Source organism: Camelina sativa, chromosome 16 (genome assembly GCF_000633955.1).
Source record: "Camelina sativa cultivar DH55 chromosome 16, Cs, whole genome shotgun sequence".
In the NCBI taxonomy this organism is placed as follows: Eukaryota; Viridiplantae; Streptophyta; class Magnoliopsida; order Brassicales; family Brassicaceae; genus Camelina; species Camelina sativa.
In genome coordinates, this window is record NC_025700.1 from 21,791,022 (window position 1) to 21,807,685 (window position 16,664).

Sequence of the window (16,664 nt, forward strand, 5' to 3'; positions counted from 1 at the left end):
ATTTTACAAATAAAAATACTCGTGTGCATTCGTTGACTTTTTTGTACTATTAATTACATAAGTAATGAGTTACCACAATTTGATTACATAAATACAAAAAAAGCATAAAAGTTGTATTTTTAGTGCAGATCTTTGAATAAATTTCAGTTTTCATTCTTATTAATGAAACTTATTAACTAGGAAATTGGATATCTGAAAAAAAAAATCAATAATTTTTTTAAATCATTTATAATAACATTCACAGATGAAACAACTATCGTCAAAGCAATTTGTTAGTTGATTATCTACTCTTGTTAAGTGGTCCAATAAACAAACGATAAATAAGTCAAAAATTGTTCCACATTACATAACCGTGTGTCGTGGATCTCAACCCAACATTTGACTAGCTGAAACAATTTAAAAATGAATGATCACAATTCGACGACATAGAGTGGATCTAGAACTTACTTATTTGTAGGTTAATGTGGAGTCGTTGTCCTTCCATTAATGTCAGTGCCCTACCCTATTTCCTAACCTCACTACGCTCTTTCTTACTCGATATTAGTATTACTGTATTTTTTTCCCTACATTTTAGCACGAATTGATTTTATTTTAATTATAAGTTATATAGCACAAGTGGACTTTGGTTCAGTGCTTAAATAATTTGAATTACAACTTTTGTATACTACTATTAAAGTACCAACAAAAGGCGATCATAATTCGTAACTAGTAACCGTAGTTGGGGACAAAAGTCAAACGACTTCGCTACGTTACGTATTTTGCCAATTCATACAAGCTGTCGGAACTAAATTATGTATATACGCAACTTTTTAATTACACTTTTGTATTTTTTTCAAGTACTTTTTTTGAATTTTGTCGGTTTTACTCTACTCTGTTTTATTTTGTTTTTTTCCTCCATTATTAAATTATTTATGTCGGTATTTTTCAGATGAACTTTTCTTTAAATGTCAATGAACTAAATCATAAGCGTAAGCATAAAAATGGTGCTTTATACGCGTTTTTGTTACCTTGTGAATTTATATCAAAACCAATTGTATACTTAAACTGACTAATGATTGACGTTTTCTAATGTTCCTAAGTCAAAAACAAAAAATCATAATCGTCCATGTGTCTTTTTAAAAACCTTTTACCTTTTTAATCACGGGATATTTTACAAAATACGAAGTTGCTCTTGTGTACCATATAGTATATTATAACTACATAAGATATTCGTCTGTGTGTGACGGTAGATCTGGACGACATAATATGGGTCATTTTGTCTTGGTTTGCATCACTTTTCAGAGTTATGATAAATTGTCCACAGTTATGGACTATATTGCATGCACGTCCCAGCCTCCCAGGTTTATTATTATGTGACAATACCTCGTAAAAGGATATATCTTTATTTACAGCAGAAAATTCGGTTAATCATGAGTTCATGACGCGTAGTACAAACCCACAGAGATACCAACAAGTAACAAGTGAAGTGAAAATTTGAAAACATTATAAATTCAAGTGATTTTAGTTCAAAAAAAAAAATGTGATAAATTTTTTTCAATATATGATATTATAATTGACAAAGTTTCGGCCGGGGACTTGAAAACTATGTTCTTGATATATCTCCAAAATATATATATATATACATCAATATTGGATATCAACAAACGAATTTTTTTAAAAATCCCAATTGCATGGAACAAAAGGAATTTCGCATTCTTAATATATATATAAAAAAAACATATTGATAGAAACTTGCACCTAATTTTCTCAACTAACTTGACCTTAAGGGCTACCAAATCCACCACTCTTTATATTATTTAACGTAACTATACATCAAATTTCTGTTACGATATATATATATATATATATATATATATATATGTAAAACCAATGGAATCGCATTGTAACATCGATAAATATTTCATTTTAAAGAGAAACTTCAAAAATATATATACAAATATACCAAAAAATAATGAATACATATATTACCGGCGATATAGAAATATTAATATTCCTTTATAAATATTACAATTCGTGTGAGGAATAAATGATTTCAGTGGATAAGAAGAGATTGGATTATTTTGTTTTAGTGGCGACAAGATCAGACTTATCATTAGTAAAAACTATTCGATGTAAAGCATATAAGATTTAGAATCTACAGCGGCCAGAACAAAGGCTTCATTATTGTCCACTCGAATCCAAGAGTTGTAACTCAAAGTCGACATTTCGTTTTCCAGAAGTTGATGGCTATCCATGTTTTGTCCCCTCATGTTGAGATTATTTAGTTTTGTTTTCTTTTGGAGAAATTAGATATGTAAAACCAAAATTGCATTGAAACTTAAACCCGTTTTATGGCGAGACTTGTGTCTTGACTCTTGTCATTTAAGACGCCAAGAATTCTCAGCTATATGAATGAGTCTATGACTGAAATCGTAATAAGAAGATTCGACGCTGGTTCTTGCATTATAAGGTAAATCATTTTTAACTGTTAGACCACTATGAAATGATTTATTTTAATTTTTATGCATTTAAATAGATGCACAGATCATAAAAATGATCAAATGGGAGAAAATTATTATCGTAAGATAACGATATAAAGCACAAATCATAAATGATCAAATGGGAGAGAATGAGATATGGACCAAATTAGAGAAAAGGGGCTTTTGCAAAATTCTCAAAGGAATAATTATGAAATGAATAGTAAAATAAATAAATAATATCAACAAAAAGAAATTCCATGTGATTTCTTTTAACACTGGGTTGGTGGGGCCGTGGGGGCTCCTCCCTTCTTCTCCCCCTCTCTTTCTTTCACGTCAAATGTTATAAACCCTTTTCTATCTCTAAAACCCGACCATAAAAAAGGCATTTTCCACAAATATCACTCCCTCTTAAGTTCCTCATGTCATGTGCACACATGCCCATTGCATGTGTTATTATAAATCATCAAAAAGAAACCCTTTTCTATCTAAAAAACCCGACCATTGATGATGATTGTTAAACACTCAAGATGATGAAAATTTAGAGTGAATGAATTATTGAAGATTTGTTTTTGTATGGATTTATACACCGAGGATTGAAATTTTTGACCAGTTTGGGGTGTGACGGCTTTTCCCTTTATACGAGTATAATAAGTTGTAGGGACGAATTTATGCGTATGGAAAACTTAGGGGAACGAACATGTGAGAGAATTGAAGAGAGAGATAATAACTAATGAACTAATGAACTGGAGTTTTCAAGTGATTTAGATGGGTACCAATATCTTTTTTTTTTTTAATAAAATGTAAAATTTATTCGAAAAAACTGTTTTACATTAAGTGCAGCCTAGAGTTAAATGTCTGATAGTATGTCTGATTTTACATTTGAGAGACTAATTGAGTAAAAGAGCCTGACTCAACGCGTTGCTAGCCATAGTTCCATGCATCCAACGCCTCTGTTGTCGTCTTGAAGGGAGAGGAGGCGATCCCGAATTTTCCTATCCAGTCTTTTGACGAGGAGAGCTGGTGATACAACCGGTTCTCCATGTCGACGGTTGTTTCTTTCCCTCCAAATAGAATGCATCGAAGCTTGAAAGGTGTAGCGAACCAGAAACAGAGCAGATTTCCCCAATGTGTTGTCTGTGAGCAGAGTCTGAATGGTGTCCCAGTCTGTGGTGAATTTAGTTGCTAGAAGTTTGGATGTGAGACCAGTCCACACTTCAGCCGAAACCGAGCATGTAAAAAATAGGTGATTACGCGTTTCTTGCGGCTCACTGCATAAAGGGCAAGACGCAGTACATTCATTTTTAATCTTTCTTTCATTTTTATAATTGTACTAAACTTTATCTCTCTCGAATAATTTTGCATAATCGCTTTGGGACGTCTTCGTGACCATGACATGACTGATGGATAAGCGCCACTTCGTCATTTGTGAAGAGAATAAAAAAACCTTCGAACCTGGTGGGCTTCTGAGAGGCCCAATTTTAAAATATAATCAATGGGTTTTTTCGTTTAATGAAAAAGAAAACCCAAAATTTAGGCCCTTTGTGTAGTGATAAGTAAGTACACATGGGAAAAAAATCAGTGGGGCTTGATATAAAAAGGGAATGGGGTGAGAGAGGCTCGAACTCTCGACCTCAGGATTACTCAGTAGCTATGAGACCTACGCGCTAGCCAACTGCGCCACCACCCCAGATGTCTTTTCTTCCAAACTCTATATAAATAATTTATCAAAATTTAGTTAGGTTATATTTTTTTGTCTTCTCAAGGTTTATTTGCTTTTCTTTATCACGCCTATGTTATTTATATACGATTGAATCCAAATAAATTGGAATGTTTGTAAAGTTGGTATTTTTAAAATCAGTGATCGACGGACGAGGCTATTTTTTGCAAACACAAGTCAAGAGAAGACAACGAAGTAGAAAGCAGTTGAAGCGTGACAGTAAGTCCACGTGGAAGGGGAGCTCAAGACAGTTCATCGGAATCTCTCTAACTGTCTCTCCTCTTTGCCACGTTGCCTTGGCTCCACTCTGTCTCCTTTTTTTTGATTTTTTTTTATTAACCCCAGTTTATAGAAACAATAAACAAAACAACAATATGTGTTTTCGTTTTAAATATTTATTGGTTCATAACCTTTCAAGAATATCCAAAGACTTGCAAGAAGTCTATATTTGTATGAATAAGCAGGCATGGATATTTGTGTGCTCGCGCTGGTACACATTTTAAGCAATATATATTAGCTTGTGGATGTATAAGAAAAGCCTTCTCTAACTTGGTGATCACATACACATAAAATCGCATAGTTCTATATATTATACCAATTAATTATAAGGATAAAAGTTCAACATATAGTAGGGTGGACTTAGTGGATATATATAGAAAAGCGGAAAAGTTTTAAAATGATGATGACGAATAAGGATGGTCGTGCGTGCGTGCGTCTATCAAAGCTGCTGTGCAATCAGCTCATCTCAGGTACTCCTTCCGTTCTATAATATAGGATGTTTTAGAGGTTTTTTTTGTTTCATAATATAAGATGTTTTCAACTTTTTTAATAACTTTTATATTACTTTTTTATTTTTTTATTATTTATTTTATACAGTTTTGTTTATAATTAGTTGAACTTTTTTAAAGTGGTTATTTCTTAATCCGCATGTTTTCATTCCAAACATCTTATATTTTGAAATGGAGAGAATAATACTTTACAACATGTAATTTATGACTTCTATCTTCCTGTTCAAACTACATTACACCCATATATATATACTTACATTCATATATCTTATATTAGCACATATATAGAATGTACTATTTTGAAGACCAAAATAGTTAGACAATTCAATCGATATGTTTAATAGAAAGCGCTGCTCGAGAAGAAAAATGTTAATAGAAAGCGTTACTACAAATATATGATTCTTTTTTAGCTAGGGGGTCTAGGATATTCGACTAAATATAGAGTTTAATGTTTTTATTATTATTTTTTTCTGACGGCGTCAAATGTTTTTATAGTTCTGCATATTACTTTTGTAACAACAATATCATGTCTTCATTATGTGACGAATATGGAAATGGCAAGGTTTTGTTTGCATCGTTTAATTTCTCAGCCATAATATATTTTACAAGCCAAAGTATTTTTATTAATAAACAAATTAGATAACTCAGAAGTTATAACAACAATGTCAACATTTTATCTATGTCAAACGTTTATATTTTATTATAGTCATATAATCCCCGGGTGATATGTATATATGAGGTCATGTTAAGAGAAAACATTCTATATAGGATAGAGAAGATTAGTGTGATTAGAGTCGTCTCATATAATCTGAGAATGTAAAATTTGGATTCTATATACACCAACTAACGTGGCTTGAAACCATATATAAGCATTTATATAAGGAATAAGTAAAGACCATGTATTTAATATTGCACTAGACATGATATATATTATGGCGGATATATAACATGACTACATGATCAAAACAATCATAGTTTCATAGTTGTAAATATGGAGGATGAGAAATCTGTAAAGGGATCTATCCGAAAGTCAAGAGCGTCTTCGTCAATATTTTGATTAATTTTTCTTATATGGTTTGGTGGAAAGAATAATGGACTTCCACTAATCATGAAGACTCATTAACAAAATCTGTTTGGCTTAATCATTAAAATAAATATATGATATTTGACACACATACACACTTTACATCGTTTTTGACAATATGATTGAGTGCCTATATATATTTATTTGTGGAATATGAAGATCGGGTTGTCAGTTAGCTATATACATGTCATTCTTTATGATAATATACCCAAATAAGATTATGGAATCACGAAATTATGCCCAATAATTATTCGGAAATAAATCTTCGAATTTAGAATTATATAAGTATATGAAAAAACTAAATTGTAAAAGAATGTAATTCTAAAATCCAGACTGTTCTTTTGTCCGTCCGTCCATAGCTTTCCAGTAAGCTAATGATTAAAGGAAAGGTTAAGTACATGTTAGCATGTGAGAATAAGGAATAAGTCCCATTATTTAATAAGTAAAAATATAGATATATGCATTTAAGTTGATACTGAAAGTATATATTAATTAATTTCATTGTGAAAAGATATAAAACTGTCAGCAGTGTATATGAATCACACGAAACCTACAGAGACAAGCAGGAGGAAGAGAACAAGAGACCAACTCAAAAGAGAACATGGGAAATGATAAAACAAACTGTATGAAACTTATCAAACAACTGTATAGTTTTGACATAATCTGCATATTATTAAATGTACTCTAGGGAATTAAGATAATTTATCTTTAAATCATTCAAATTTTGAGTGACAGATAAAAAAACATTAAAATATCGAATATATAATTCTAATGATGACAGAAGACAGTATTAAATATATTTTTTTAAAAAAATTTGATTGAAAATGTAAGATTCAGTATTAAATAAAAGTTCATTTCTAATACAATCAAAACATTTTTTGAGATTCTTTAAAATCAACCATTATACTAACTAAAACTTAATAGAAATCAATCACACTATCTGGTTAACTATATATACCTTGATAAGATATTGTATAGTTAAGATATATCTAAATCTTTGATTATTACATAAATAATTAGATACACCAGAGTAACGTCGTTATAACTAAAAAGAAGATATCAAAATATGGAGAAGAAAAGTTGTGGAGGAGCTATCATGTTAAAACCTGGCAAATTAGACAGCGAAGACATACATACTCAAGTGCTGCCTTGTCACACTCTTTCTCTCTCACTCTCTCTCTCTCTCTCTCTCTCTCCTTCTTCTTCTTCTTACAAAACCCTCTCCAATCCCAATTCTTATACTTCCCCAAAACAATCTTTATCTCTCTCTGTCTCACTTCTCTCTCCCTCTCCGTATGTGTAGGGTCGGAGTCAAATACGACACTGTTTTAAGGGTTGCAATTTGCAACCTTTTGATTGGTCTCTCTTCTCTTTGCCCAACCAAAAACAACCTTTGATGATATAAAGATCAGCCAACTTTGTCCATTCCAAATCTCTTTCCTTTTTTTCCCCTAATGTTTTAGACAATCCCACTTTCCATATTTAATTATTTTATTAATTTCTATTTGTTTTTGGGGTATATATCATCATCATCATCATCATCGGAGAACTCCATATTTGTTGATCGTGATATTAATTAAAATAAATGTCTCAAACGAGCTATTACCGATCACCGTTCGGAGACACGACTTACACCAAAGTGTTCGTTGGAGGATTAGCATGGGAAACTCCTACGGAAGAAATGCGTCGTTACTTCGATCAGTTCGGGGAGATTCTTGAAGCCGTCATCATCACCGATAAAAACACCGGCAAATCTAAAGGCTACGGATTCGTAAGTTCCTTTTTTTTTTTCTCTATCTTTCTTTTGTTTCACGTTTTGAAATTAAGGGTTTTATTTGCTAAATTCCTCACGATCATCGTTAATTTAATTAGGTGACCTTCCGGGAGGCAGATTCTGCGACAAGAGCCGTCGCTGATCCAAATCCGGTGATCGATGGGAGAAAAGCTAATTGTAATATTGCATCTTTTGGACGGCCTAGACCATCGCCGCCTCGAGGTTTGTAATAGTCCATAATATTTTTTTCTTTTATTGAGTTTTAATATGATCATGATATATTATTGGTTTGGTAAGTTATCAATATTTTCTTTAAGGTATTGCATCTTTTGGACGGCCTAGACAATCTAAAGGCTAAAACATTAGTTGTACATTTCTCAATTATGTTATCTGCGTAGTGTTAACCACTAAAATCCCATTTTTGAGGTCGTGAATTACGTACTAGTTTTTGAAACTTGATCAGTCAGCAATGTACTTAGTTTTCAATCGTTTGGTTTACTATTTCTCTGTATAGGACGAGGACAAACAGGAAGTCCGAGTCAATACCAAAGTGGAGCACCATCAGCCTATACGGGGATGGCTGCACCGCTGCCACCGGCTGCAGCTGGCCAGCTCATGTATCCGTCCTACGGGTAAGCTAATTAATGGCTCCAATTATTTAAAACCCCAAGGATTTAGTTAAGAGATACTTTATAAATGTTTCGCATAGATAAGGACATGGTCCATTACGATAGAAATGGTAGGAGACGATTTAATGCGTCAATCGGGCCACTTGTTGTCAGGCTGTAAATATGATAACATAAATATGTACATTAAAAAAAAAAAATCCTTGCAATGAATTTTATAATTGTTTGTCTTCAAAATTATAGTCGTCGCATATATATGTTGAGAAAACCCTTATCGTGCAAGACTGTAATACTAAAATGAAGGTTTTATTTATAATTAAATATGTTTGAAGTTTAATAATAAACAAGTAGAATTTGTATGTCCTGAGGAAAATCATAAATTTTTTTATTTTTGTTTTTACAGAGAATCATTCAATTCTTCGTTTTTTTTTTCAGGTACACCTATAACCCTGATCAGTTTGGGTACCACCAAGTAAGTCTCTCTTTCTCTTACTGACATATATACATACGCAGCATGAAAAGCAAAACCGAATTTAATCATGAAGTGCAAGATATGAAATTAATAATAGATTTTACGTACAAAACGTATCTTGCACATGTCGACCACTTACATAATGCATGAAAAACACTAGCACATGCATGTTTGTTGTAAACATAGACATCCATTATGATGATCATATATACATGCAGCAGGCACTGTACAACACACAGTTGCAGCAAGCTCAGTACTATCAGCAGCAACAGCAACTATATGGAGGGGGAGCAACATCACCATCATCATCAGGAGCAACCATCATGCCTTCTCCTTACTATTACGGATATTCTCTTCAAGCCCCTAGAGTACCATACCAACATCATCATCATCTTCCTCAACCATATAATCATCATCAACGGTTTTCTTCTCCTTCTTTCTTCGTTTACCCATCCAATTCCTCTTTTGCCCCTCCTCTCCAAGGACTACTCTCTTCTTCCACCGGTACGTACTTGCCTCCTTCGAATTTTTCTCTTTTTTTATTAAAATGTTTTCTTAGGAATCTTACGTACATCAAAAATAAGATAGTACGTGAACATATGTAACATGTGTTAGTCCACTCATACTAATTAGTAATAGAAACTCATATAAACATGTATATCATTTCAAAACCCTAGATTGTCAGTCCAAAAAAATGTCATTCAGCTCGAGATGATTAGAAGAACCATCATATTCCAAAATACATGTTAGAAATCGCACATCTTAAATAACTTGCGATCTACAGTAGTAAATATGTGACATAGATAGATCATCAATTGATTAGCAACTTAACGTTATTAAATTGTTTGTATAAATGATCGAACGACATGTATATCATCAGTCATCACGTGTAATTGCATTAATCATTCATGCACTGCACGTAATTGATCCTTCATGCTGTCTTAAACTCGAAAAATAAACCAAAAAAAAAAGAAGTTATGCACTCTTAAGAGAAAAGAAAAAAGAAAGGGGATATTGGGTTGAAATGGAAAAGAAAAGGAGAGAGTGAATGATTGTAGAGAACAGTGAATAAAGGATAGCATGTGGAGTGAGCTGTCTATTTCAATTACATTGGTATATGTGTCTCTTCTATCATCTGTCAATTTGGTCGCCAATTGACATGCCAGTGAAGCCACCATACACTGACAACATCTACTACTACACTAACGTATAATGTATATGCATTTTCGTTTTGGACACTCTCTGTGTGCTGTGTGTCTCTAAAATCCAACATTTGATCATTGCATTTGTCACCATTTTCAGTATTATTGATTGATTTAGCTGAATAATTCTACTCAAACTACATATTTATTTTGAGCTAAATCAAATTAAGTTGCAATATTAGTACTGTATAACAACATTCAATATAGTTTTCAGACGTTATTCGGAGATATAATTATATTTTTTATGGCCTTTTCTTTTTCACTAGAATCTGAAGCAGTACCACAACAACAAGTATCAACATCATCAGCAGAAGGCGAAGCAACAACAACTGCTCCTGAAATTACAGCCAGCAGCAACACCAAAGAACCTATTTCAAGTTCTTGATCTTTCTCTCTCATTTCCCAATTTGTACAATCTTCACATTTTTACCTCTCTATCTCTGAGAAAACAAGAAAAAACAGCTAATTCATTTATTTCTCAACCAGAGCTATGACTTGAGCCCCAACCATGAAGACCGACTCAAGACTGTCAAAAACTCAAAAAGACGGCTCTATCTCTTGTCCTATTTTTGTTTTTCTCTTTTCTGACGGAACATATATAAAATTGAGTTTCTTCATATTCTTTTTTTACTCATGTATTTTATTTATAATAATCTTAACTTTATGCTATATATCTTTTTTTACACCTTTTTATCCTCGTTTTCTTGGGAGTTTCAATGTGGATATAGTTAAATTATAGGATCCAAGTGAGAAAAAAAGAACAATATAAATTACAAGCACATTTTCTGAAATTGTATACTACTACTGTATTTGGTTAATTTCATTTACAGCCCACGATACATAGAAACTTGGGCCTAAGAATACGTTAAAGCCCAATTACATCGATCAACCACCGTACGATGATCCCCAACGGTGCGTGGCTCCGAAGCGACTTCCGCGAAAGGCCGCCACTCAACCATGAACCACCTTCTCTCCGTCCACCATAAGTTTCTTAACGACCGCCTCCACTCCTGTCCCTCTTCACTTACTCGCGTAGTAATGTTTGAGTCTGACAAGAAGAAGACGGAGCCCTCTTCGGATCTCTCATAACGGTTAGCTTCTTCTTCTCTTCGCGAGCTATACTCCTGTTTCGTGTCTCACGTTTCCTGAATTAATTCTGGGAACCCCCGATTCTAAAAGAGTTAGTTGCTGTGAATCAGAGAACTCGTGAGAAAACGCTGACGTTTTTTTTTGTTGTACTTCTCCGTCTCCCCCAATTTGACAAGAAGATGATGTTATCCCGATCCAATAATTGAGTCGACTTCTGAAGGTGAATGAATGAATGGGCAATTGAGTACACTTTCGTGAATAACAAGTCTTCGCTTTTTGTACCACAAGCAGGTTCATGATAATTTTCTTTAATTTGATCTTTTGTTTGTTTTACTACAACGTTGTTGTTGGTAATGGTATATATGGACCGTATGGTATACGTTTTATGTATATATAATGTTTCAATGCCACATTTATATATATTCTGAAAGTAAAAATGTCCTTATCCATAACATATTATGCCAGTTTTTCTCTCATATCACTTTGTTTTTGTTTTTTTCTGCAGTTTTCATTTTCTAAACGACAGTAGAACCAGAGCCGGCGCTATGTTTTACTTGGCTACAAGCGAACCCAAAAAAAAAGCTGCTTTGCACATGTTTATACTATTTTTTTTTTCAAATTAAATAATAAAATTGGATTTATTTAACAAAAGCACTAAAAGTTCTAAAATATCAAAGATCGTTATTTTTTAATTTTGTGAAAATGATTCTTCTTGCATTTTTACTTGCAAACTCATTCCTTTGAAAAAGACATCTTACTAAAAAAAATATCAAATATTAGCATAAACAAAAGATATATGGAGAATAATGTAAATAAGAAGAACAACTTTAAAACTATATATGTTATAGAGAATCACAACAAAGAGAAAAAGTTAAAAAGTTTACCTAATAAAATCAAAATAGGTATAAGATTTATAGGCAAAATCAATGATTTGAGAACAAAAAAATGGTGAATCCAGAACCAGAGAAAGAAATAAATAATATTGAACAAGGAGATAAAGGATGTGAGTAGAGAGGCTAGAGAAAGAACGGATGACCGCTAGGGTTAATTGATATTTTGTGTTATGGGACTCGAACAGAGGAAATGAAGATGAGAATTAACTAAACACTACCACTAGACTACGTATACTTTACCAAATTGTACAGCCGAAATATGTTTAATAAATAAGCGGCCGCAAACAAGTGCTTGCTTCGCTTGTATTTGTGGCCGGCTCTCAGTAGAACTCTTGTTTTGTTTTTGATATAACGTTCAAAAGTGGGGAGTAGTTTTGTATTTTGAATTGATTTGATTTGTTTTCCACTCATTTAGCCAAATTGACAAGTTTGATTGTTATTGTCGGCAATTGTATCGAATAGTTAATTTCAAATGAGCGTTTCTTTTATATACTAAACTAAAAGATGATTATCGATATATAATTTCTAGATTAAATCAAGTTTTTTGGATGGATCCAATAATTATACTTGATCCATTAGGCTTTCAACAGTATTTATAATGGAAGCCTGAAGGAACCGAGGTGACACTTGCTATATGTATCAAGAGCTCCTTAGTCGTTACTCTTTCAGTAATATACACAAACAGCCACAACAGTATTTATTCCTATCAGGAAATATACTCATTTTACAGTATTATTACATACGCTTAAGTGAAAACAACAATTTTCATAGACGACGTTATCATCGTAATACACAAACAACACACACTTAAAAAAGCTAAACATACATTTAACATACGAAATTAAAAAACACCACAGAAAAGTTGCAATATCTTTAATAAAGCAAGCACTTATTATTCGTCATACGTAGTCTTCTTAATTTCCACTTTATAAACGGATCCCCCCCTAGCGCCTCACACCACCAGTGCCTTCAAATCATCGTCTGTGACTCTCTGAAAATTTTAATTTGCATTTTATGTTATTACATCATACACAACAAAAAAAATTATTTGGAAGTTAAATCATAGCGGACATGTTATATGAAAAAAAGTTTAAAATAGAAACCTTTTTCTGCTTGGTTAAATCCCTGAATCGTGAGAAGATGTCCTTCAACTTCTCATCACCGATGTCATATCCCAACTGTGAGAATAATAAATTAACACAATGGTTCATCAAATTAATATTGATATCTTATTTGATATACATGATCATTTTATATAAGTATATAATTAAACGATTCAATCATATAGGATACCTCTTTTAGCCTATCTTTAATAGCATGGCGTCCACTACATATAAAAGACAGAATTAGACAACGATCAGTCATTGTGGTAAAATAACGTTATTACTCTACTTATATAACTTGATGTCAAAGAAGTTATATAAACATAAGAATCACGTAATAGAATAATTATCTCTTGACCAAAATAAATTATATAAAAAAAACAAATATAGGTACCTAAGCTTTCCAAGAACAAGGCCAGAATTTTTAGATTTGACGATCCCAATATCTTCTGGTGATAAAATCTCATATGTACTCCGATTTTTTAATATTCCGTCCTGCAAATGTTTTGAACAAATCATTCTTGTATCTAATTATCTTATGTCAAATATATATAATATTTAATAAATCTCTTATGTAAAAAAAAAACACAAAGTAACCTGGTGAATGCCGCTTTCATGAACAAAGCAGTTGTCTCCAACTATGGGCTTATGTGCTTGAACATACATGCCGGTATGTTCTTGAACCTGCCCACGAATTTACATAATCAACACTAGTATTATCATCATAAAGGCCAACAAAACTAGCAAAATTATTCTTTACATGACAAGTAAGAGGGTAAGTTTCAATTTGTATACGGAAACTTACCATCTTGCTAGTAGCCATAATTTGGCGTGTGTCTATATTTGTGTAAACACCATCCATCACATATGGTCCTCGACATTTCAATGCCATCACGACCTACATATAACCTTTTGTGTGAGTGATGAATCATGGATCAAAGATAAGACCGTTTGGATAAAGCCATCACGATACACAGCCAGCAGCAGTGGCAGACCATATTATTTTTACGGAAGTCCTAATATAATTTTAGTCTTAAAAATATCAAATATAATTGTGTATTACGTAAATTAAACATATAAATTATTTTATGTTTAGAAAATTAAGATTATTAGACCAAAAAATAGTATAATTTTTTTTATCGTTTACAATATAGAGGAAAAAGGTCGTCTCGCCAAAAACTACAGTTCTCAATAATCGTTAATTTTTGTATGCTATATTTAAAGCTAATAAACTATATAAGTCATGATTTAAAATTTTCTAGACAGATTACGTTATTTATATAAAAGAGGATACCAATAAAAATCAGTGAGAAGAATGCAAGATAAAAACTATACGACTAATTGTTAAGTTGGACTATAGTAAAAAAGAATTTTAAACACACACACACAACACAACTCATGTTGATAACGATGATGATGATCTTACCTCTTCAAGCGGCGCATTCCCACTTCTTTCACCTATTCCGTTGATTGTTACTTCGACATGTCTTGCTCCGGCACATATGGCCTATATATATATGTATAGAATAAATTAAACTCATTGTTCAACATGTTTTTGTCACCAATTGAGAATCGTATATTTGTACGGAATTTGTGTAAATGAATCTAATACAAATATAAAAGAGAGTTAATTACGTACAGCGATTGTGTTGGCGGTAGCAACACCAAGGTCGTTGTGACAATGAACACCGTAGATAACATTTTCAATTCCAGGAGTGTTTTCTTTGACATATGTCACTAGTTCTGCCATTTCTTGCGGCATGTTAACCCCTACCGTGTCCGCGAAGCCCACCGTAGCTGCACCCTCTTTTATTGCTACTTCCAAAAGCTTACATAGAAAGTCCTTATCCGTTCTGAATCACATGAACACCAGTATTTTAAAATCCATATATATGACATGATTTTATGGTGAGCTCATGTGCATGTAAAAAGTTGTTATAATTAAAAGAAATAAGATGTCATAAGTACAAAATTTTCATTTTTTATTAACAAAAAAAAAAAAAAGTGTAAACAAACGATATATGTATGTATTATAAAGGTTTTAAAGAAAACGGACCTGCCGCCGTCTTCGGAACCGAATTGGATGTCAGTGAAGCCTAAGCTTTTAGCGAACCTAATACTAGTCGTGGCCATCTCGATAACTTCTTCTCTAGTCTTTTTCAACTTATATTTCATGTGAATGTCACTAGTAGATATGAATAAGCCTAGCCTCGGCCTCTTCGCATACTGCAACGCCTCCCAAGCCGCCTTGATGTCTGTATCTTTGCATCGTGAGAGGCCGCATATCACCGGGACGTAACCTGTCTCCTCATCCACCTAAAGCAAAACAACAATATAGTTTGAGCATAAAATCATTTTACAATCATTTAATTTTTGAAGTGAAGGAAAACAAAGACACAAACCTCGTTCCCAACAGTCTTGGCGATGGTTTTGATGGTTTCTACCTCTTCCTCAGAAGACCCCGGGAAACCAGCTTCCATGATGTCTACTCGGAGTTTAGCGAGTTGCCGGGCAATCTCTATCTTTTGCGGTGGAGTAAGGGCTGCACCGGGAGATTGTTCCCCGTCACGGAGCGTCGTGTCAAATATCCGCACATATTTACTGTCGGGTAGCTTGTTCGGAATGTACTCTGCACACCGTTTCACGATAGGTTTGACAGTAGCACTAGTTGCCGCATCATTTTTGGACACAAGGGAGCAGCTTGTCGGCTTGTTGTATGGACGTGTCAGGCTGACAGAGGGCAAGGAAGATCCAATGGGTAACACTGATCGGGCAACCGCAGTGGTGGGGATCGTACGAGAAGGTGACAGAGGTGGGGAAGCCATAACTATATGGAGTAGAAGAGAGAGAGAAAGAGAGATTTTGATTTGGTTTGGAGTATTGGAGAACAGATAGTGAGGGGAGTTGTTGCACAATGTTGATGGAATACATATCTCTATTTGGCGTAAAATATATCTTTTTTTTGAAACAGGTTTGCAAATTAAAGCACAATTATATTCTTGAATTTTCTTATGTGATTACAAAACATTTGATATTTTTATGGAGTGATGGCTTACGCTTTGTCACTAGCTATCCGGACATATAATTTTAATTATGAGAATTTGCAACATTTTTGGTAATTTATCAGGAGTATATTGAATTCTAAAGATAGTTAATACTATTTTGCGTATAATAATCATAATAAATATATATATAACATACTTGAGTTGATCTGGTACTTTGTTGTCAGAAAAAAAAAAAATATATATATATATATATATACACGCAAATGTTAATTCTCATGTTTTCTATGTGTTAAGTTATCTTATCAAATTAGTTATATCTTCTTTTTTTTTTTTATATATACATTTTTCAATATGAATGTAATTAACAAATGTATAAGTTGGTGGACCGCAAAGGACAAATATAAAAAGATCGCGAATCATAGCATATGGAAAAGAATGAAAAAAAAAAAAAA

General features: G+C 33.0%; 2 protein-coding genes and 1 non-coding gene across 5 annotated transcripts; 1 reads left to right on the forward strand and 2 right to left on the reverse strand.

Moving 5' to 3' along the window:
- On the reverse strand, positions 4,062-4,146 carry TRNAM-CAU. The gene is given in 2 exon segments: positions 4,062-4,097; positions 4,109-4,146. It is a non-coding gene; the product is annotated as a tRNA-Met (tRNA).
- Positions 7,200-10,723, forward strand: LOC104751723 (RNA-binding protein 24-like). 3 transcript variants are annotated; one of them, XM_010473734.2, is made up of 7 exons: positions 7,200-7,819; positions 7,921-8,044; positions 8,337-8,454; positions 8,884-8,920; positions 9,139-9,424; positions 10,389-10,499; positions 10,609-10,723. In XM_010473734.2, the coding sequence occupies exons 1-7, from the start codon at positions 7,634-7,636 to the stop codon at positions 10,614-10,616; spliced, it is 870 nt and encodes a 289-aa protein (XP_010472036.1). In that variant the 5' UTR covers positions 7,200-7,633; the 3' UTR covers positions 10,617-10,723. The 3 variants fall into 3 exon arrangements, with proteins under 3 accessions (XP_010472036.1, XP_010472035.1, XP_010472037.1); XM_010473733.2 differs by lacking the exon at positions 10,609-10,723 and having other exon boundaries at positions 7,201-7,819; positions 10,389-10,607; XM_010473735.2 differs by lacking the exon at positions 10,609-10,723 and having other exon boundaries at positions 7,201-7,819; positions 9,142-9,424; positions 10,389-10,607.
- Positions 12,779-16,132, reverse strand: LOC104751724 (methylthioalkylmalate synthase 3, chloroplastic-like). The gene is made up of 10 exons (XM_010473736.2): positions 15,610-16,132; positions 15,264-15,523; positions 14,847-15,060; positions 14,634-14,714; positions 14,013-14,105; positions 13,805-13,891; positions 13,602-13,702; positions 13,398-13,431; positions 13,208-13,282; positions 12,779-13,095 (listed from the first exon to the last, which is right to left on the reverse strand). The coding sequence occupies exons 1-10, from the start codon at positions 16,030-16,032 to the stop codon at positions 13,057-13,059; spliced, it is 1,407 nt and encodes a 468-aa protein (XP_010472038.1). The 5' UTR covers positions 16,033-16,132; the 3' UTR covers positions 12,779-13,056.

Bases quoted from the DNA above. Each gene is read 5' to 3' on its own strand.
- LOC104751723 (XM_010473734.2), top strand. From the start codon at position 7,634: ATGTCTCAAACGAGCTATTACCGATCACCGTTCGGAGACACGACTTAC. The intron at 8,045-8,336 runs GTTTGTAATAGT...TTCTCTGTATAG, and splicing joins TAGACCATCGCCGCCTCGAG to GACGAGGACAAACAGGAAGT. The intron at 8,455-8,883 runs GTAAGCTAATTA...TTTTTTTTTCAG, and splicing joins CTCATGTATCCGTCCTACGG to GTACACCTATAACCCTGATC.
- LOC104751724 (XM_010473736.2), bottom strand. From the start codon at position 16,032: ATGGCTTCCCCACCTCTGTCACCTTCTCGTACGATCCCCACCACTGCG. The intron at 15,061-15,263 runs GTCCGTTTTCTT...CATGTGATTCAG, and splicing joins GGTTCCGAAGACGGCGGCAG to AACGGATAAGGACTTTCTAT. The intron at 13,432-13,601 runs GTACCTATATTT...TTTTATATGTAG, and splicing joins CTTGTTCTTGGAAAGCTTAG to TGGACGCCATGCTATTAAAG.